The sequence below is a fragment of the Hydra vulgaris genome, chromosome 03 (genome assembly GCF_038396675.1).
Source record: "Hydra vulgaris chromosome 03, alternate assembly HydraT2T_AEP".
Taxonomy (NCBI): Eukaryota; Metazoa; Cnidaria; class Hydrozoa; order Anthoathecata; family Hydridae; genus Hydra; species Hydra vulgaris.
In genome coordinates, this window is record NC_088922.1 from 38896350 (window position 1) to 38920207 (window position 23858).

The 23858-nt window shown below is 28.0% G+C and overlaps 1 protein-coding gene across 1 annotated transcript; it reads left to right on the top strand.

Moving 5' to 3' along the window:
• Positions 1–590: 590 nt before the first annotated feature.
• Positions 591–22334, top strand: LOC100207222 (nucleotide exchange factor SIL1). Its single transcript, XM_065793150.1, has 5 exons — positions 591–1006; positions 1286–1732; positions 3937–4240; positions 5945–6235; positions 21200–22334. The coding sequence occupies exons 1-5, from the start codon at positions 940–942 to the stop codon at positions 21495–21497; spliced, it is 1407 nt and encodes a 468-aa protein (XP_065649222.1). The 5' UTR covers positions 591–939; the 3' UTR covers positions 21498–22334.
• Positions 22335–23858: the final 1524 nt, after the last annotated feature.

Genomic DNA, 23858 nt, shown 5'->3' on the forward strand with positions numbered 1-23858 from the left:
ATTTTAAATGACAGGAAATTTCCTTTATATAAATTAATTTTTTCGATAAATTTTGATCTAGTTTAAAAAATTTGAAAAAAAGCTTTTTTTTCATTTCCTTCCACATATGGGACAGTGGGACCCGAATTTTCAGAATAATATTGTTTCCAGACCCCGATGATCGTAACTTTTTTATTAAACATTTTTACTTGACACCAGTATTATTATTACAAATTTTAAAGTTTGTAGCATTTCTGGAAGTCACCTATCTTGAACACCAAAAATTCATGACCTGTCCGTTTAACCCCCTTTATTTAAAAAAACTTCGACAGAATATTTTAAAAATTTAGATTATTATAGTAGGATGTTTCGTGGTTTCGAAAATGCAAACCCTTTTTTGGTGGACATTTTTTTTCCAAATAAATTATTTCCCCTACGGTTTGTTAACGGTAGTTTTGTTATGGAACTTTGTTGTTATAAGCGCTTTATTTACATTATTTTAACTTAGGTACATATTCTGCGAACTAAGAACTTTTAAACATAAGCCGTAAAAAAACTGGCCAATTAATTTTCAGAAAATGATACAGAATATAATTTCAGATACAGAAAATGAAACAAATCAGGCCGCGTAATTTAAGTTGGCCATGAGAAACCAATAATTTTTAAGAATTATTCAGAACTCTTTAATTTACCGTATTCGGACTACCGTATTCCCATACCCACAAAAATGTAAGTTTTAAAATGCTCAAACCCATAAACTAAAACGGAATTAAAAGAATTCGCGTATTTATTTCAAACAGAAATTCAAAAAAAATATATTCTATTTTATTACCTTTTTTCACTTAAAACAGCTTTAAAAGCTTTTAATTAACATAAGTCAAGTTTTTAGCCGAACCGTCAACGCAACAATTCTTAGCTGTGACAAAATTTGTTCATGGTGGCGATTTTTTATTAATAGTGATGATTTTATTTACAAAGATTACTCGATATATTTTTGTGGGCCTTATGCTGTTTTTGGGATTTAAAAGTAATAATTATATCTTATAGAGTTTTTAAAAGTATATTTATATTAAAGTGATTAATGTGTTTAAATTTCAATATTTGGTATTTTTGGTGACATCGTAGATATTTTCATTTTATCTATATAAATTGTAGATTGAAAATAAACTCGGTGCTAGATTATAAAGTATGAGATTAGCATCGAGTTTATTTTGAATCTACAATTTATATAGCTAAAATTAAAATATCTATGATGTCACCAAGATAAATATTCCTTTTACTAAAATTTAAACTTTATTTATAATAGGCATTTTTGGTGTCACAGATGTTCTAGTTGTTAACAAAAAATCAGACAATTCAAAAGAAGACACAAATGAAAAGGATGAAATTGCTTTAAATGAACCATTTATTCCAACTAATGAATGGCAAGTAATAAAACCTGGACAATCTATTCCTGCAGGATTACATGTTCGCATGAATTTTGAAACAGGAATAAAAGAAGCAAAGATAATTGAAAAAGAGGAAAAAGTAGTTAACAAAAGGGGTGAATCTTCAGGTGAACATGCATCTCCAAAAATTATTTTAGGTGATAATATAAAAGAATTTCCAACATCAGATGAAAAGATTTATTTTACAAAATCAGAGTTAAAAGGAAAGTTAAAAAACTTGCGCGATAAAGTTGGTACTAAAGATATTATAAATAATATAGTATGGTCTGAAGAAGCCAAAGATGCATTAAATGCTGCAGAAAAAGGTTTTTAACTTTAAATAAGAGATTGTTAGTAAATCTGCAGTTAAGCAGCCTAAAGTAATTTTGTTTTTCGTTTTTAAAAAGACAGAACAGTGTTAAAATGCATATCAATAAAATAATAATAAACAATAATAATAGTTCATAATTATGATTTATATATTTATGATAATAATAACTATTATTGTTCATAAAAAAAGTATTTATAATAATAAGTGTAATGTTTTTTATAAATATTAAAAGATATTTTAAAATCTCTACAACAAAAGTGCAAAAATGAAATTATTTTTGTTCACTTAACTGCAGATTTACCAGATAGTTTATTAATTAATATCTAATTAAAAAATAATTTTATTTAAAGTATATATTTTTGACGAAGTATATTTAATATGTTACAGTTTAGGTCATATTTGAGAAAACAAGATCTAATTATAAAACTATGAAAAACAAAAACATTAAAGTTATATCTAAAATAATCTGGAAAATAAAACATTAAAATAATATTTGACTTGTTTGACTAAAGTTGTTACCAAAAATTGAAATGGTTTTTATTGGTCTGTAATTAATATTTGTAGCTGAAAGCGTTATGTTTTGAAATAAAACTTTTGAGCAAATGTATCTTAAAGATTAACTGAATGATAAAATATAGTTTTAAAGTAATCTTATGTTTAAAGTAGAAATTTAAAAATTAAAGTTTTTATTATTCCTTTAAGGTACTTTATTACTCTAAGGTACTTTATTACTCTTTATTACTCTTTATTACCTTTAAGGTACCTTATTGCTCTTTCTTCACTTTTTTTAATTTTTTTTTACTTTCAAATCCAATAACTCAATTGCCCTTATTTGAATGCTTTACACAACATTACAGGTTGTTAACCAGCCCAATGGTGCTCTGTAGAGTTCCCAGCAGGTTTAAAATCCCCAAAATTCAATGACCTTTTATTTGCTTTTTTTTTTGTGAAGAGATACGAAAATTTCAATAAAAGTTCACAATATTTTGTAGAATAATAGGGGAGACTTCGGACAAGAGGAGAGAATAAACACTTCGAAATCTCCTACCCTGGTAACATTAGGACAATGTTGTCTATGGTTGATATGTTGGTAAACATGCTCTTAGCTATAAAATAGTTTGGTGGTAGTTTCTTGCTAAAAAACAGATTTTAGATGGAAAAAATGATTTTTTAGTTCTTTAATGTAAAATTTTCTAATCCAAGTGAATCATTCAGATCCTAGTTATCAACTCTGTGAGAGTTAGTACAATTTTTTAGAACAAACGGTTACCTATGGAAGTTTGGAAATGTAAGTATTTAAAATCTATAAATGAGTTTGTAACAATTTCCTTGATTTTTTCAATTCAGCCCTTATGGGAGACTTCAGACATTTAATCATTGTCCAAAGTCTCCTCTGATACTTTTGTAATGATTGCTAAATAACTATACCCTATGTACAGTTATTAAAGGTTTGTAAATTTCTATTTACACAATCATCAACAATTCCATCAGTATAATTCCTTTGTAAATTATTTCCTCATGAAGGAATTCTTGAGTGAATGTATATAAAAGTCATATTTCTATATTTATTTATTTTATGTCCATAATATCCCTTTACATATCCAAAGTCAACCCACATGACTTCGGGCACTTGACTAGCATTTTCTAAAAAGTTTTTAAACATTGAAAATCAAGAAATATAAAGGTTAAAATGTTAAAAGATACTTTGTAGTTTGACAAAAAAATATTCTAGTTTGAAAAAGTACAATAGTTATTAAATAAGCCCAATTAGAGTAAAACTGTTAGAAGTGTAACCGGTCTCCCCTAACAATAAATATTCCCAATATTGCAAAAACTTAAAACAATTTATATCTGCCTAACACACTGCATTACTGTTTTCACAATTTTTTTTTGCTATTTATGTTTATTTATTTTTTTAATTTTTTTTTTTAATTTTTCAATTTTTTTTTATAAATATTAAAATTATTAATGAAATAATTTTAAAGTAAATTTTTAATACTTTTGATTGCATTAATCATATTTAAATCAACTTCATCTTGTTTGAAGATTCTTGATTGAAATCTTGATTGAAAATCATAATTTTTTCAAAATGCAGGATTGAGATTTTCAATTTGAAAATGTAATAGCATCAACAAGTTTAGTCTGATTTTTATTTACAGTTTTAAGATTTTTTATAATTTTTTATAATTTTATTATTAGATTCGAAATTAAAATTTCGGAGTATTGAAGAGATCAGAGCAGACTTAGAACAATCATTTAATTGGAATGTTAAATCAGATCTTCAAATCATGCAAGAGTCTATAAAGTTGCTCCAGAACTTATCCTTGTCTGTTGATGAAAAGGTAGCAGCTTTAGATAACTTAGAGTATTATGCACATCAAATCGACAATGGTCGTGATTTAGAAAAAGTTGGTGGCTTGGAAATAGTTGTTCAACTGTTAAATCAGTCTACTGAGCAGTTGTTGCAGAAAGCTGCTAGTGTTGTAGGTGCTGCTGCACAAAGGTAACACTCATGAAACACTAAATTTTTACTATTTGTAACATTACTTTGTACTTTGTTCCTTCTTTATTTTTATACAATAGTAAGGTAATAGAAGGCGAGAGGCACAACTCTATTCCTTTTTTTAATATAAACTTTAACTTAATCAACAATTTTATAAACAAAAGATTATTTTATTTGTAAATTAAAAACTTTTGTGAAAAACAAAAATTTTGTGAATCTTTTCTTATGCAAAGCTATTTTCAATACTAAGCAGATCAGATTTCTAATTTTGAAAGTATATGCAAGCCAAACTTTTTTCTAGAAGGTTCTATTAAGTTCTGGAAAATTCTTGAAACTTCTAGAATATTTTAAAAAGTTCTAAAGACCTGGAAACATCTAGAAACTTTTACAAAGTTCCAAAAACTTCCTGACAATCTTTGAGTTTTCTAAAGTAAATTTTTTTTCAGCTTTAAAAACTTGGCAACTTTTTCTGGGTTTGGTTTTAGTTAATTGATAGTTGGTAGTTTACTAATTAATCTTAAATAATTTTAATTAAGGCTAATTAATTTTTTACTTTATTTTTATTTGTTTTTATTTTGAAACGTTGAATAAAATCACCTCTAATTCTTCTCTCAGAAAAACATTTTCTTTTTTTTTTTTGGACAGGTTTTTTTCTTAAATTCATTTATTCTATACTTGAAAATAGACAAATACTTATATACAAACATTTGGTATTTATTATTTGGCAAAATCAGTATTTATAGCATTTATTTTAGAGTTGTAAAAATACTTAATTATTAAATAGTATAAAGTTGTATATTGTATAATTTTTTATATTTATGTAACTTATGTTTATATTTTTTGTTTGTTTTTGTGTTTTTAATTTTTTTTTACTTGTTTTTAAATTTTTAAATTAAAAGTGCAAATAAAATAATGAAGAAATTTTAGTTTTAATAAATAATAAAGTAAAAAATAATTTAAATATCCATCTTAATATAGTTACTGTTGTTAACTATGATTTTACTTTATTTGATACAATCTTAGACTAAGTTGGCTAATACAAAAGCTATTAATAATTTTAATACAAAGCAAAATACCACAATTAAAAGTTATTTTCTGTGCTTAAACATTCAAGAGGAAACTCTTTTTTTAATCCTTAACAGAGCATTAGTTTAAAATTTCACTACAGCTTGTTTAACAGAATAGTTGTCACAAAAAAAAAACAGTATCTGGTATACTGGTTTGGGCACCCAAATTTTTAGCCCAAACTCCAGCTCAAAGTATTTCAATACTTATAAAATACTTACATAAGTTTGTTTTTTATAGAGTGTAAAGACTGTTTTTAATAGTGATATATTGTTTTTCGCGCAGATTGTTGCTTGAGATTCTGAAATATGTTGATACTACCAATTGTTAAGTCGTTTACTTTAAAAATAAAAAAGATCTTTTATGCGCCATCGGAGGTATGACCAGTATGCCCAAAAATATTTTAGATACGTCACCGTAAATATTAAGTTTTTAATTAAAAAGCTGAATTATTTTTAATATTAAAGCCAAACAATTTTTTTGACTAATGTTCTTTTAATTTTAATGGAGAGACAAGAATCTTATACATTACATTATTTTTAATCCTAATGGAGAGACAAAACCATTACATATTACATTATCTATATCTCAATAGAGAAATCTTTTTTTATATATAATATTATATTTATTGTTTTGTAGTAATAGCGAGGTACAGAATGCTGTAATCAATCATGGTGGTTTGGTATTTCTTCTTCGTTTGATTAATGATAATCAACCATTGACACGAAAAAAGGCTCTATATGCTTTGTCTGCGGTTGTACGTGGAAATAGTCATGTTTTGGAAAAATTAATTGAGTTAGGTGGTCTAAAATTAATTCTAAATATAGCTAAAGACCACAATGCTGGAGCACTAAGAGTAAAAGCAGTGTCTCTTTTGTATGATTTAATTGTTGAACAACAAGAAGCAATTCAAGACAGCAAAATACACAGGTTATAGTTTTGTTTTTTGTATGCTTTTGAATTCAAAAAAATATACCCTTGTGAATATATGTAAATGATATGAAATAAAATTTTATATATTGTTATTTATTTATTTTGTGTGTGTGTTTGGATGAGTTTTCATAATATCATTTTTCTATTTAAATATGTTTTTTACAACAACATTCATTTACTAGTGTTCATAGAAATAAGCAATTGGTAGTTTCTATACTCTGAATGTTTTGATTTTTTCTCCTATAAGTATTCCACAAATCTTTCAATGTTTTTTGAGCTCACCGAAAATAGTTTACTCATCACTTTTAAAACCAAAGTCTTTTTTAGAACTCCTCATAAAGTAAGCAAGTATATACATATACATTTGTATATATTTTTATATGTATTATATATCAATAAATGCGTAATATCTATACAAAAAACATAATTAATGACATCATACTTAGGTTTTCACCTATTGTTGCATTTATGTTTGTATGATTTGTCTTACTCGAACATACTTGTATCATATGTACTATATTTCATTAATTTCAAAGTCTGATAAAAATGTGCCATGATAAATTATATGGCATCATTCTTAAATTATCATCTATCATATATCCTTCATACAAAGGTACTGCCTGCCCAAATCCAAATCCTCTGTTGATGTGTACACTGAAGACTTGCAGTTAGCTATTTCATTACGACATTATTATTGATACTTTATGTATATCTAAATCCACATATTTTTATTGATAAAGTCATTGATATCCATTAATTATTAAAAAGATCAGTTTTTACATAATATAAAAAAGATTTATTAGTAATGCAGTGTATTTTATACAAAGAAATTTCACCTAAAATTTGGTTGGATTTCCTGCATTTAAAAAAATTATATAGATTTTATAATAATATAGAGCAACCTGTATTTAGAAAAAATGAGGTATTTAAAAAAAATGCAGGTCAGTAAAGTTTAACAAAAATTAAGATTGTCATTTTTAGAAGTTTATACTTACTTCAAATGAGTAGCATTGATGAGCATTTTTTCAGGTCTGCTCAGCAAACATAATGAGATTATATTGACTGTTGAAGAAATAACATACATTTTCATTTTATTATTCTTGTCAAGAAAGTGAAGTTTCCAGATATTTCTTGATTAGTCAAAAGTTTTTTTTTATATAATCAAGGTGAAACCTTTCCAACTCTCATACATCGGCCTGAGCTTATTACCTCTCCCAAGGATAAAGTAAAATTATTTGCAAATAACTTTATCTCTAATTTATCTATTGAATCTAATGCTTCTTTTAAAATCCCAGAGGAACAGATTAATCGATTGTTAGGTATCCTAATCACTGTGGCTTTTGTTACAATTTTTGTAAAAATATTGAAATTTTTGAAATTAAATTTGACTTGATTTTCCTAAACTAAAATGACATGATGATTTAAGTTGAAAACTAAGTTTTGAATTTTGTCTGTTGAAGAAGTTACGTCAATACAAATTTGAACTATTCAGAAAAAGAAAAAAAAAGCATTTTTAAATCAATGCAATAATGAACTTCTGGGCTATTGGACTTGATTGGTGAATACCTTTTTTAGGGCTTGAATTAAGCATCATGATCATGAATCGCAATCATGAATCATGATCATGAATCGCGATTGCTTTTACTCTATAATTTCTTTCTTTAAAAAAATATTTTTGCGATTTTTGGAGGTTTTTTTTGTTGCTTTGTTTTGTAAAATTATTTTTTCTTTTTAATTCGTTTTTCTTTTCTAATTTTTCAATTTTTTGGCCAACCTTAAAAGTGATGTTTTTGTCTAAATTTTTTATTAGGGGTCATAAAGTACATCACACTAAATTTATCTTTTGAATAGAAGTATGATCTTTGCTCTCTTGTGCAGAGATTTTATTCAACATAAAGTGCTTTTGAGTTTAAATTAGTCTCTGCGTGGAAGCCAATATACTTCTTCTTTTTCTTTCGGCATTTCTCGTTTAGGGGTCGCGACTTCAGATCAAACTCCTCCATCTAATCCTGTTGTGAGTGTCCTCCACTGACACGCCAGCCACTCTCATGCCCCCCCCCCCCACTTTCCTCCTTCTCTTTTTCCTTGTCCCAACAGTAGCCCAATTTCCACTAATGCCCTGTTGGGCAACAGCACTAGAGGCAGTTGTTGTTAACCCGGGGCCCCGACAGATCCGGTATGAAATTCCTATTGTTGATCCACATCATTTGATTTGGTGCAGTTTTTACACTGAATGCCCTTCCTGACGCAACCCTCCCTATTTATTCGGGCTTGGGACCGGCACTAAAATACACTGGTGTGTGCATCCTAGTGTCTAGGAAGTCAATATTATTTTAAAGTTATATTTAGTTTGATTTACTGAATGGATAAAGTACATCACAGTAAATTTACCTTTAAACTAAATCAAAACAACCAGTTATGTTACTACAGTAACTTACAGTTACTTAACTATTAAATTTACTTAATATACTCTATTCGCAAAAAGCAGCCATATAAATCTTTCTACAGTTGTTTATATATGTTGTTAACACATAATATAAGCTTCTAACAAAATTTATTTTAGCAAATCTCGAATAGAACATAAAAAACGCAATACCATTTTTTTATATTTCATTTCAAGTGATACCAAAATCAAACATTTTTTATAAATACGCAATTTGTTTTTAGGAATTTAATTTAAAAAGAAATCTATTTGAACAAAGAGAATTTGAATAAGAGAATTTTAGAAGACTAAAATTCTCTTATTCAAAGAAGTTTTTTTTTTTAAATAACTTAAGCATACTCTTAAGGATAAACTTAGGAAATAAAATTCAATTTATTAATCGAAATTTTTTTGTTTTACTTTTTTTATTGCAAATTTGAATGAAAAAAGTGAATGAAAACTTAAAAACCATTTGAATGAAAATTTAATTATACTTAAATTTTTAATAGTACGCTAGATCAAGGAGCAATAAATTATGAAAAATGTGGTATCTAATGTTTTTTTGCTTTGATCTTACTCGTTTGGTCTAGACTCATGGTCTATAGGCATGTTTTTGCGCAAATATGATGTTTAAAGTTTTATGATGATAATGTTTTAATTTATTATTTAGAATAGTTCTATTTATTTACTTTGTTTTATTTTAAAGGCGTTTTATGTTTTTAACTGTATAAAACAGCAGTAAAACAGCATTACAAAGTTGTTTTACATTAACACAAGCTCTTTATATTGTTGTGATAAAACAAGTTTGTTTTATTGTTGTTTTATAGCTTTTTACAGTAACAATTAAATATTCTTTAAAAATAACAAGTGTTTTATTGTCAGCATGAACGTATTAAATAGTTTTCTAATTAACATTAACATGGTATTGATTTTCATCATGTTGAATAATAATTCCATCTATCTTCATAATGTCATTGTTAGTCAAAGAAAGAGACTGGGTATTTTCATTTGGCTTTTTCTCCATTTGAATCATGAGTGGCCTTTGGGTAAAATCTGAGTTTTAGTATTGCTGCTTCCACAATAATAGTAATACATTCATAGTTATTGCTACGCTCACAATAATAGTAATACGTTCATAGTTATTGCTACGCAATAACTATGAACGTATTACTTTTCACAATAATACATTCATAAGAATAGTAATACTTTCTTAAGAATCCTAAGTGGAAAATACATTTTCATAAGATTGCTTGTAATAATGTTGTGCCGTTGGTTGTAAATCTTGTTCCACAACTTTTATCATAGCTAAACTTTACTTTTATTTTATGGGCGTTTTTAGTATTTCTTTAGAGGCCTTAGATTTATGGCAATTAAAAACACTCAAAACATCGTACAATAGCATTGACTATAGTTATTGTATTATGTATTTTTAATGCACATTAACAAGTTAAATCAAACATAAAGTTTAGGCTTTTTTTGTTTATGTCAAATTTTTACAGTTTAGTGTCCTTGTATTTTTTAGTTGTTATATGAGTTTGGAAATGTTTTTTGTTGATTGAGTTGGCAATTCGTATTTAAAACAAGAGTTGTGACCTAATATATTTTAATGCTATCATTAAATAATAAATATATTAATATTTTATTATAATCATTATTATAATATAATCATTCTAAAATATTTTATAGCTGCATTTTTTATAGTTTCCTTTCATAGTTTCCAAATGATCATACGAGGGCGGATACATAGGATGGGGGGTGATTGCCCCACCCACCCTCCTTACATGAATTGAAATTTTTTTTTTGTGATTAATACTTGGTGTTTGAAATCCTTTATAAAAAAAGCATGGAATGTTAACTAAAGTTAAATAGTAAAATATCTTGATTGAAGTAAAAATTACTAAAACACAACTATTTGATAAAGATTAGAGAGTTTAGTTGTTTAACAAAATATTTAAAACATTGATTTGTTGGTTATTCTATCAACTCATATTAAAAATTCTAAATTACAATTTGCCTACTTTACAAAACAGTTAATCATGTTTTAAAATGTACTCGAGTTTCTCTTTACACATTAAGTAAGGCCAATCCTACTTTTTTTTTTTTTTTTTTTTTTTTAAACATCTTCGCTTCCAACAAGGCTGCAAGCAGCCACTAATTAAAGTTGGAAGTTACTGTAAGAGAAAAGATGAAGATTGTAGAGCAAGATAACGATTGACGGACGACTTAAAAGATTACAAATTATATGAATCAGAAAAGCAAGATGAAGGAAGCGAATTCCAAAGAACTGATGTTCGAGGAAAAAAACTAGACGAATAAGCGCTTTTGGAGCACTTAGGAACAGTCACAGAAAAAGGATGACACTTAATTGAATGACGAGTAACACGAGAATGAATTTTAGTAGATGGCACAAGAGACGCTAGCTCTTTAGAGCAGTGCCCATTATAGTATTTGTAGAAAAGAGAAAGAGAAGCAACATTACGACGATGTGATAATGGTTGGAGGTTGGCTGCAAGAGCAGGTCCAACTATGTTTACAATGCGTTTTTGCACCTTGTCTAAAAGAGAAAGGGCATCATTAGAAGATCCGCCCCAGATATGGCAACAGTATTCCATACAAGGCCGGATTTGAGATTTATAGAGATAGAGAATAGAATCCGAAGTAAGAAAGTGACGAGCTCGATAAAGAGATGCAACCTTAGCAGATGCTAATTTTGCAACTGATTTGATATATGGTTTCCAAGAAAGATTGGAAGTAAGAGTTAATCCTAGAAGATGAAGAGTAGGTGACTCATCGAGTACATCACCGTTCATAAATATAGGAAGATCTAAATTATTGCGATAACGATTGGCTGAAAAAAATTGAGTTTTATCTGAATTAAAGTTCACCAGCCACTGTGAGCCCCATGCTGTAGCAGAAGTGAGATCCTTTTCAAGTTCAAATGCCCCCTCCAAGCAATCAGAGGGTGATGGTTTCTTATCACGACAAGAATAAATGGTAGTATCATCAGCAAACAATGCCACCTTAGATGTGAGAATATCTGGAAGATCGTTAATGTAAATTAAAAAGAGTATAGGGCCAAGGATAGAACCTTGAGGAACCCCTGAAGTTACAGAATAAGAAGAAGAGTGTTGTCCATCGAGGACAACTTTTATGCTACGATTGGAAAGGAAGGATTCAATGATCTTAAAGATGTTGCCGGATACACCATAAGAAGAAAGCTTATGGAGAAGACCAGCATGCCAAACTTTATCAAAAGCTTTTGAAATGTCAAGAGCGATGGCCTTAACCTCTCCACCTTCATCTAATGCACGATAAAACCTGTCAGTTATTACTGTTAGCAAATCAGCTGTAGAACGAGAAGATCGAAATCCATATTGATGGTCAGAAAGTAAGATATTAGATTCAAGATGAGAAATTAAGTGTTTGTTAATTAAAGATTCAAAAACCTTGCTTATGATAGGAAGAAGACTTATGGGACGGTAGTTAGACGAATCAGATCGCTCCCCAGAATTTTTGAAGATAGGGATAACAGATGCGGCTTTCCAGCAGGCTGGAAAACAAGACTCTGATAAGCACTTGTTGAATAGTTTTGAGAGTATAGACGACAGCTCCGGAGAACACTTCTGCAAGACAATAACAGGTATGTTGTCCGGGCCACAAGCTGTAGAAGAATCTAGGCAGGAAATCACTTTAGATACAGATGCTGGAGTGATATGAATGTCAAGCAAAGGATCAACCTGTTTGTTGGCAATATCAGGTAGAACGCAACTAGTGGAATCAAGAGATGATATTGATGAAAAGTTTTTAGCAAACAATTCAGCTTTGTCTTTAGGTGAGGTGACAAAGTCTGAACCATACAAGAGAGGTGGAATTATAGATTTGCCCTTATTATTGATATTATTAAAGATTCTCCAGAAGTCACGAGAGCCTAATTTTTGAGATGAGATACGATATTTCATGACCTGAGAATAGCGGGTTTTGGCGTTAGACAAAACCTTTTATCAGTTGTTTCGAGCAGTAATAAACAGACGCCTGTTTTCTGGAGAATAGTTTTGCTGATAAATATGGAAGTAACGGTTTCGATTGGCAATCGCAGCAGCACAGTGCGAGGAAAATCATGGAGGAGAGTGAGACTTGACCTGGAATCGTCGAGAGGGAATAAAAGATTCCATGCCAGCCTGAATCCACGAAGTTATGTAAGAAGCACATTTGTCGACAGGAAGTTGAAAGATTTCTACTTGTCTGTTTTCTGTCCTTCATGTTCTTAGCCAGTTTTTAATTGCCGAATTGAGAAGTTACATTTAGCACTGGCAACACTTAGAAATCATAACTTAATAATTTAAAACATTTTGTTTATGATTGGGTATTGCATCTGGTCACACAAATCAAAAATAACAGAAAGATCAGTAGGCAGTAATGCGTGATTCCTCACTCATCCTTCATCCTTAAACATTAGCGCTGCCATAACTTCTGATGTTATTTCAGGTACAGGTCAGTTTTGGATACTAAGTCCAAGAATGACATCATAGACATTACTGATTGCAGAAACAGTTTCACCAATATCTTTATGATTCAGTGTAATAATATCTTTTGATATCAAAGAATAGATTTGAAGACATTGCAATTTATCGCAAATTGAACGTTCTTAACTTGATGTTTTGGATCCATCCCTGTAACCATAAGAGTATTTTCGATGCATAGAGCGTATAAACATATTTTTAAACATAAATTGTGACCATGTAATTAATTATTATTCAAGGAAAGTTAACATTTTTTCCAGTGTCTTTTTCTGTGTCTTTATTTTTATTTTTTTATTTTTTTGTGTCCTATAAATATTGTATAGTCTTGTTATTATTTCTAATGGATAAATGTTCAAAGTTGATTTGTAAAAATATATTTTATGAACTTATATAATAATCCTAAAATATTTTTACAGCTGCATCCTTCATAGTGTCTATTTTGGTGTCCTAGAGTTATTGTATATTTTCAGGAAATATTTTAAAATTCATTAAGCAATGGCAATATCTTAATTCATATTTTAATTTCAGATTTAAATAGGACAATTATTACTAAAATTCTTTTTATTTTGGTATGCTTAAAGGTTAACACGGTTGGAGCAGTCCTGTATTAGAACTTCAATATATTACACTAAAACCAATTAAGATAAAGTTAGATAATTTTATCTTAATTGGTTTTAGTGTAATATATTGACACAATAAACATTGTTTATTTACAATTATTATATTTAGTTACATTTAATATCTGATATATATATTTATATCTGATATATATATTTATATATATATATATATATATATATATATATATATATATATATATATATATATATATATATATATATATATATATATATATATATATATATTTAAACAATTTTAAAATATATTCTACAAAGTAGAGTGCTCAATGTTCCTAAAGGAACAGCAATTATAAACTAGTAGAAAATCATTTAACAAGTGATTTTCTACTAGTTTTACTATTTTTCTCATTTTACACTGTGTTTCATCAATAAAGATTTCTGATGAGTCTTTATCGATGAAACCAGAGTAAAATGAGAAAAAGTTTTGTTAAGTGATTTTCTACTAATTTTTATATATATATATATATATATATATATATATATTATATATATATATATATATATATATATATATATATATATATTTATATATATATATATATATATATATATATATATTTATTTATATATATATATATATATATATATATATATATATATATATATATATATATATATATATATATATAGATCTATAGTTTGTTGTCTTAGGGAAGAGCGGAAGGAAAAAAGTGATTCTTACCAACACATACGTCACTTTTAATTACTTTTGACTTTCGTCCAACATTTGCGTGTTGGACGAAAGTCAAAACCATTAATTTAATTACAAATAAATCGTTTTTTAAAAAAACCACAAAAACGCAAATTTAATTGACCAGAATGTTTTAAAAACATTCTGAATTTTTTTAACAATATAAACAATGTTTTTATTTTTATTTTTTTTATAAAATGTTTTTATTTTTAATTTTTTTAATAAAATGTTTTTATTTTTATATTTTTTTACTGTAAATCATGCGCGGAGTGTTGCTACATCGACTATCTTATAGCCTGACTCACAAGGGAGTGCTGCTACATCGACTGACAAATAGCCTGACTCGCAAGGGAGTGCTGCTACATCGACTGACAAGTAGCTTGATCCGCAAGGGAGTGCTGCTACATCTACTATCTTTTAGCCTGACCCGCAAGGGAGTGTTGCTACATCGACTGAGAGTTTGGTTGGGGCAGGCAGTCTATCAATTAATTGAAAAAAAAATTCTGGTCTTGAATTTTAATTTTTAATTTTCGTCAACAAAATATGGAAAAAACTTTCGGACAACATCTAAGGGTTGTATATATATATATATATATATATATATATATATATATATATATATATATATATATATATATATATATATATATATATATATATATATATATATATATATATATATATATATATGCGGTAGTGGTGTAGTGGTAAAGCGCTCACTTCATAAGCGAGAGGTTCCGAGTTCAATCCCCACCACGTCCCTGGTAGTACCGCGCTCAAATTGTTTCTCAGCGCAGCGGCCTTGTTCCTCAAGGTTCGTGTTTCGGAGTTATAGAGTTGAGAGAGGGCTATAACCACTATTAAGTAGCCTCCTCATCTGTAGTGGCCTTCTCGGCCATGAGGAGGTGAATTACAAAGATATATATATATATTATTCTGATTCACTTCCAACAAGGCCTCAAGTAACCACTATTAATGAGGCAGTTACTAGTAAAAAAAAAAAAAAAAAATAGAGTTATAGAGCAAGCAAACAGTTGACAGAATACTTAAAGTGTTGTATGAGTCAGGAAAATATTAAGATAGGAGAGAGTTCTGAAGGGTTGAAATGCAGTGTAAGAAGCTTTAATACTTTCTACAGTATAAAAGTTTAGAGCATGCAGAGACAGGTACAGTAAATGTATGAGACTTAGACAGTTGGACCTACTCAGATAGAGTGGGTCCAACTTTGTTTACAATGCATTTTTGAACCTTGTCTAGAAGAGAAAGAGCATCATTATAAGAACCGACCAAATATTACACAGTTCCTGTTCTAATCAATCAAAAAGAGATGACTTTTGTCAAGACAGAAGTAAAGTTCAGTCATCAACAAAAAGAGTTACTTTAGATATAAGGTTGTCTAGAAGATCATTAATGTAGATAAGAAACAAAACAGGACCAAGGATAAAACCTTTAGGCACCCCAGAAGTTACTAGAAATCAAGAATAGTGTTAGCCTTCAAGGATGACCTTAATAAAGCAGTTAGAAAAAAACGATTTGATAATCTCAAAAACTTTACCATATACATATATATATATATATATATATATATATATATATATATATATATATATATATATATATATATATGGGTATATGGGTGGTACCTGTCCGGTGGCATGGGACGACTTGTTTTCTTCGAGGGCAACTGGAAAAAAATGCCTGTCAGTGGCCCAGCAGGACGACCAGACAGTTTGTTACTTGCAAAATTGTGTTTAATAAGATTTTATTCCTTGCAATTATTTAATAGAAAACTTCAAAAAGCATTTAAATTAGTTTACACGTCGTTTAATAATTTTTGTTTTTAACTTTGTCAAACAAAATTAACAAAATAAAAAACTTTTTTAAGATGCACATGATAAATTGTTATTAGAATGCAATTAATGATGCAAGTGGAAAGTCTTTTTATAATGGAAAATAATTAAAACATTAAAAACATAATGTTTTAAACATTCAACTAAATTAAATTTGATTGAAGATTAAGAGAGAATGATAAAATATTTTTCTTTTAATAAAACATTTCTTTGCGGTTTTGGTTTTCAACTTTTTTGCTTTGTGTAATGAAACCTTTGTTAAGATTGACAAAAAGAAACGACACGAAACAGATATCGACTATGACAGAAATGATGATCTTTAAAAGTTGTATTTATTGTCATCTCTTTACAAATTTTTCTTTGTAACTAATGTTACCTAACAATATTTTTTAACAGGTTATAAAGTTTCCCTTTTTTTTATAGTTATAATGAATAAAAATAAGAAAAATGTTATAACCTAACCTATAAATTATAAATTAGCCAAGATCCAGAGCTAAGCGTAAAACAACATCAAGAATAAATCGACAAATTGTCAAAAAAACCATTTTTATTAGCACAAAAAGTGTCAAGCCTCCTTGAGAAAGATTTTGAGTTACAAGTGAGCTCATGTACTATTTGAAATCGATTGAAAGAAAGTGGATTCAAAGCAAGAGTTCCATGCAAGAAACCATTCCTTTCAAAAATCCATCGAAAAGGAAGACTTGCATTTGGTTAAAAATATCTAAATATGCCGGTATCATTCTGAAGTAAAGTATTGATGGACAAGTCAAAATTTAATCTTGTGAAGTCCGATGGAGCTCAAAAAGTATGGAGAAAAAAAGGTGAAGCATTCACTCAGTTGTATTTGAGGCACAGTAAAATTTAGTGGAGACAATATTATGGTATGGGGATCAATGGCTTGGAACGAAACAGGATAACTGGAGTTTATTGATGAAATTATGAACTCTTAGGTTTATGTTAACATTCTCAATAAAAATCTTCTGGCTTCAACTAAAAAACTGCGATTAGGAAAACATTTTATCTTCTAATGACCCTAAACATACGTCAAAGAAAGCAAAGAAGTTTTTATCCAAAAGCAAATTGAGTTACTTGAATGGCCAGGGCAAAGTCCAGATCTCAATTTAGTTGAACATCTCTGGGCTATTCTGGATAAAAAATGTGGCACACAATGTCTAAAAAGAAAAGAAGAGTTAAAAATCATGATACAAGAAGCTTGGGCTGATATCGACTCAAATACGACAAAGAAATTAGTTGAATTGATACCATGTCGACTTGCAGCTAAAGCTAAAGGCAGTCCAACTAAAAGCTAAAGGCAGTCCAACTCGATATTAAAAAGTCATACAAATAATTACTCTGAGAAGCGTTAATCTTTAAGCCTTAATCTTTAAAATTTTGTTCAGATATGTAACATAAAATCAATTCTATTGTACAGTTAGCAGTTAAGCATAGAAATAATTATTAATTAAAATTATTAAAAAAAAAAAAAAAGATGCTGGGAGTATTAAAAAATTATTTTAAACAATAAAAAAACTTTTTTAAATTGTCATTCTCAAAAATATATAATTAGCTTAGATATTTTTCAGAATGACAAAATTAAAGTTTCTCAAATGTTGAGGAAAAAATAAACTTTATGCTGTTCAAGTTAGTTTTTTTGTTAGAGAAATAAAGTTTGACTTTTATTGTATCAAAATATATTACAAAATCTTATTACTTATTTAAAGCTAAAAAATTGCATAGTTTAAATTCTTTTTAAATTTTTTTTAAATTTTTTATTTATTAAGTATTATTGATATTTTTTTTTTTTTTTTTGCATATTGAATTTGTAATTAAGTTTTCTTTCAGAATAATCATTTTTTTTATTTTTATAAAGTTGTTTTTTTCTGAAATAACTTGACTAAGTTTATTTTCCATAATAAAATGTTTTGTTAGGTACTTATTTCTCTAACTGTATTTATAATAAGGGTGCCTTTAACCCTCCTATAGATAAAAAAAATCAGCACTCGGTTTTTTGCATGTGCTGTGGTTATCTTTTGTGATTCATTTAAGTTTAATTGTCCAATATTTAGTTTATGCTCAAGCTCAATTTTTATTTAACAGATCCCTAATATTGTTATAAAAAAATCTCTTTGAAAATAGATCATTTTAGTACTCAAATAAAAGGAAATTTTATATAAATCCAAAAAAAAAAATTATAAAAAAAGATATCAAAAAACTTATAGAAATTCATGTTTCTCATTTTTGATATAAAAACTGTAGTTTTTCTGCAATAGAATCCAAAAAAGGATTAACACAAAAAATAACCACACCACATTAAAAACGCTGAGTTATGATTTTTTATCTAAATAGGTTTTAAGGCACCATACTATCTATATATACATACATATATAGAGAGAAAGGATATCTTTAAAATGAGTGATTTCTTATTGTTCTTCTTGTTGGTAACCAATTATGATTAAGCTTTCCACACGAGGGCATAAATTAAACCTTAGTCGCCCATTTATTTAAACCTCTGAACCAATTTAGTAAAATAAAAAAAGTTAAATGTTCCTTTTGCCATAAGGTTGTCTAAAAATTGAACTTGAACAATAAAGTATGTTAAAAAATTTTGCAAGTGTCCTGATATAGTACTATATGAAAATGTCTGGATAAATAAAACATATTAGAAAAAAATTCAAATAAAAAAAAACAAATTACAAATTATCAGATGAAGGTGGTCTGGGAAACTCAGTAAATAATAATAATTCAAAATTTTTAAATTTTCCATGAACTTAAGTTCAGTGTAGGGCTTTTTTGTTAAGGGCCTACTAGCGATATATATATTTTTGACAAATATAACAAACAAGGTAAGACTAAATTTTTACACAATATACAGTTGGTCAATGAAATAAATAATCTTGATAGATTGCTTATTTCTTTGAGCATTTGAATTCTGATATTAAATTGACATGGTATTATATACTAATGTATTGCATTATAAAATTTAAATGGTAACTTTCTTATAGGATAAGAATAGTTTATATATGAGAGTGTTGTTAGGAAGTACAACATGACAAATAAACATTCCCATAGAGTATGCCTAGATGTATAATTAACTTATAGCTAATTTAATTTTTCATGAAAAATATAAGTTAAATTGGTGCTTATACGTGTATTTTTGCTTTTAATGATCATATACTAAAAATATACTAGAGTAAAGGAAACTTATTCAAAAACTGATGCCAAAAAACTAAAAAATTGCTTAAAAAATGCAGGAAAACAGCCAAAAAGTATAACAATAAAACACAACAAAAACACATTTTTTGACCCAAAAAAATGCCATAACAACTCTAATCATGACCATATATTATTTTCCTACACCGCAAAAAGAGATTATTCTTAAGTACAGTTGAATGTCTGCAAAAAGTACCAAATAAACTACTGCGCATAGTATGGACCACATTCCATTCACATTCTGACAGGGATGTTGAACAACATTCCTGCCAGTTCCTATTTTTAAAAACTTTGGGAATTGCTCTGACCCTTTAAAATATTTTCCAATCGTTTCCAAAAAATTTTCAAACCTTAGCAAGGTTTCATCTACTTAGCAAGGTTTACCAAGGATTTTAGGTCTTTAATTAAGAAACTTCTAATCTTATCTTCCAATAACTCTTTGACGATCAGTACACATCAGACATATGACAAATCAATCTTATCTTGAATCCAATCTGACAATCAGTACAGATTTTTTTCTTTTGTATTACTGCTGACTTGTTAACTGTGATAACAAAAAGGTTAATGTATTAGATTGAAATATTCATGTAAGGGTTATTGCTGTTGAAATATGAAAAGACATGCAATTTCAATAAAGTCTGGCGTGTTGGTTTTTTTTACATAAATTTACTTCACATGGTGTATCTAAAAAAGTTTCGTTAAATTATTGAACCATTTCTCTTTTAATTACAGTATTAAAGTTGTAATTGATGGACTACATTCTTCTTTCCAGTAACTTTTTTTAACTCCAAGTATTTTGTATTTGGTCCTGTATTGTTTCACGTTTACAAGAATCGTTTTTCTTGATTATCTTACTTCTTAATTGGTTCTATTTTCTGATGACAACTATATCCTCCAGTCTTAATATAAAGTCATCACTTTTGCTTAAATAAATATAGTTGTTAAGAACCCAAGTGTTTTTATTATACATATTTCAAAAGTGTCGGTATACTATATAGTCTTCTCCGTTCAAAATTTAATGCCAGCGTACGAAAAAGCGTTGGCTGGAGGTTCATTATTAGGCTGGGGTTCGCGATTTAAAAATTCATGTTTATTTGCTATTTAAAATGAACGTTTTATTTAAACTCTTCATAAAATAAATAAAAACGGCATAAGCATTTTTTTAAGCGCTGACGGATAAAAACATAGAAAAATAATTTTTATAGAATATTTTTTGTGTATTTTGTTTTTTCACGATATAAACGTAATAATTAGTAAAATATGGATGTGATCAGTAACACTTTTAAGTCCAGTTGTTTAATTGCTTGTATTGTTAGCGTAATATTATTAAATTTCCTAATTTAAATTAATAACCATTGCAACACTATTTAGCACTTTCAAAAGTATGTTTTCCGTCAGTCTAGATTTTGTACAACAATTTTAAAATCATGAAATGGTTGTATTTCTATTTTCATTTTTTATTTGCTTATCAAATTTTTGGAAATATTTCAATTAATTGCATTCTTGTAAAAGGCGTAAACAACTTCTTAATTTGTTTTTAATTTTACCAAGTTAATAAAGTAAAAATTTAATAATTCAACATCTTTATTTTAGAAAATATATTGAATAGTGAGCTTTATGATTTTAGGTCCCCTTTCTTTGAATCACTCATAAAAAATGGCTGGTGTCATATACTAATACCTTTGTTAAAAATTGAAGACTACGATACTAAAGAAAAAGTAATGCAGTCAATAGAGATTTCAGTTAAAGAATGCAAAAAGGAATGGATTGATGACCAAACTTTAAGTATATTAGATGAAATATCTCGTAGCCTTAAAAAGGATTATGAATTAGAAGAAGATGCTGATTTAAAAAACTATATTGCTGATTTAAGAACTATACTGAATGAGAAGATAATAAAACCTTTGAAAGAAGTAGAAATTTAGAATTATGTTGAGTTTTTTTTTCAATTTTTTTTTTTTTATATGTAGATTATATTTGAGAGTTATAATTGTATTTCTAGCGTTAGATAGTAAACATTTGTGGTGTATTGTGGTGGTAAACATTTTGGATGTTTGTGGTGTATTGTGGGTGTACAGTTAAATTTTAAGTTTTATATTGTTTAATAGAATAGCTATTTAAAAAATAGTCGGTGTATGCAAACTTATTGTAATTGTGGTGTAATTGCAGTGGTAAGTTTTTGTAGTGCTATCGTATTTGTGTTGTTTCCTGTTTATATTTATTTAAGTTAATAATATCAAATTATAAATTTTATACTATTTATTGTTCATAGCTAAAAAAAAAAAAAAGAAAGCATTACAATAAATGAAATTTAAATCAATGGGTCCGTTTATTTAAAGTACGCTATTGATTTACACAATTTATTTTATTTTTTCTCGTTCTACCTATTTATAGTGCGTGTTCTAGAAGAGCCGATGTGGAAGGTAGGTATTGCTTAATAGTAGCGCTCACTGTGCAGTACGCCGTACCTGAAGGTAACAAACACTGTAGAGTACGCGCTACCTAGGTGCTAATCACTGTACAGTGTTTCCTACCTGCTAGGTACTGAACACTTAACTTAGGGACCGTGCACTAACAACGAAAAAAAGTTATTGTTAAAGAAATGTTTCTTGTTTTAAATTTTTTTTTTTTTAATAATTTCATAAAAGTTTAAAGTAAAAATTAATTTTATGACATGTATTAGGATAGCGTCTTTTTGCTGTTTGTAATCGCATTATGGTTATAAATGATTTTAAATAAAAGATATTTTAGAAGATTACTAACCTATTGTTTTAATACCAATTTCATTAGTGTAAAAAATGTGGAGCACTATAATATACTTGGGGCATCATAAAACATTACACATAAGACACACATAACTCATACTTTCAGATCTTGCTCAGGTCTAGGAAATCTCGGTAATTTTTCAAACTCGGAATAACGAGAAAAATATTAACACCGAGATAAATGAAATGTATTGAAAACTGCATTTGAAACCAAAATTGAAATATACTAAAAACAAAATAGGCGCCAATTTTGGAAGTTTTCGATATTGTTCAGTAACCTGTGTGGCCATGGCGCAGTGGTTAGAGCGCTTGCTTAAGAAGCAGGGAGATCCAGGTTCGAAACGAGCTTATGGACATATTTTCGCGTCACGGTTAGGAAGGAGGCGTGAACGTCCTGGTTAAATGCTCTGTGACAAGACCGTTAGGTCTACTTGGGGCACCTAAATAACAAAAAAAAATCTCAATATTATATTTTGAAAAATCTCGCAACAAGTTGCTACTGCAATGCAACGTTTTCGCTCTTTTTTGATTATAATGTGAACAGTCACAAAAAAGTGCAAAAATAAATGTACTGTAATAAACTAAAAAAAGGAAGTATTATTAATTTACTACATTTTGCATAGCAATTGCAACTTATATGATTTTTTTTTAATTTGAACAGATTCAAAGAGTTGATAATGCCTCCCGGCGGTAAAGTAACTTTCTGCCAAATAGCCGACTTTTTAGGGAGGCGGTGGCCTCCCGATAAACTTTTAGCTTTTTTCAAGACGTTTTTCTTCCGCCTCTAATTGCTTCCACCTTTCTATTGGCGGCCGCAGCTAGAGCATAATGAAAATAATTTCACATTTGTTTTTAAGTTAACGAACAATTAAAACATTAGGAACGAATGTTCAAAATTTGCCATCAAAGTTACGTTTTATTTGATTTATTGCAATAGTTTTGACTATTTAAAAAAAGTTAAAGTTTTTTTTTAAATTATTGAACAAATTAGTAGTTTTTTTTTAATTAGTCGATATCCTAAACTTTTTATGCATTTTATTATTCACAATATTCTTATTTTTATTATTTAGATATTGTAAAATTATATCTTTTGATATTCATTAAAAATTTGCGACCTCGTATTTCGCTAATAGTTTTGACAAATTACAACAAGCTCGTTGAATACATTAAAGCAATTTTTACTCGGTAATTGGTCAGCTATACAACAAAAAAAGACTTAAGGATTTTCAAATTTTTATTCACGTAAAGCTGAGCGTTTTTGGAGTAAATTGCATAACTTTACGCAAATAAAAATTTGAGCAGTTTTGCTCAAATTTTTATTTACGTAATTTTATTGTTATAATATTTCTATTATTATTTATAGTAATGTTCCGTTAAGTAATTAATTAATCAATAACTCCAAAAACGCTGAGTGAACGAAATTGTTTTGTTTTTTTATTCACCCAGCCTAACAACAACAAAATTCGTTTAAAGTTAATTTTTAAACGTTTAAAAAGGTTAAAAGTTTTAAACTTTTAAGCA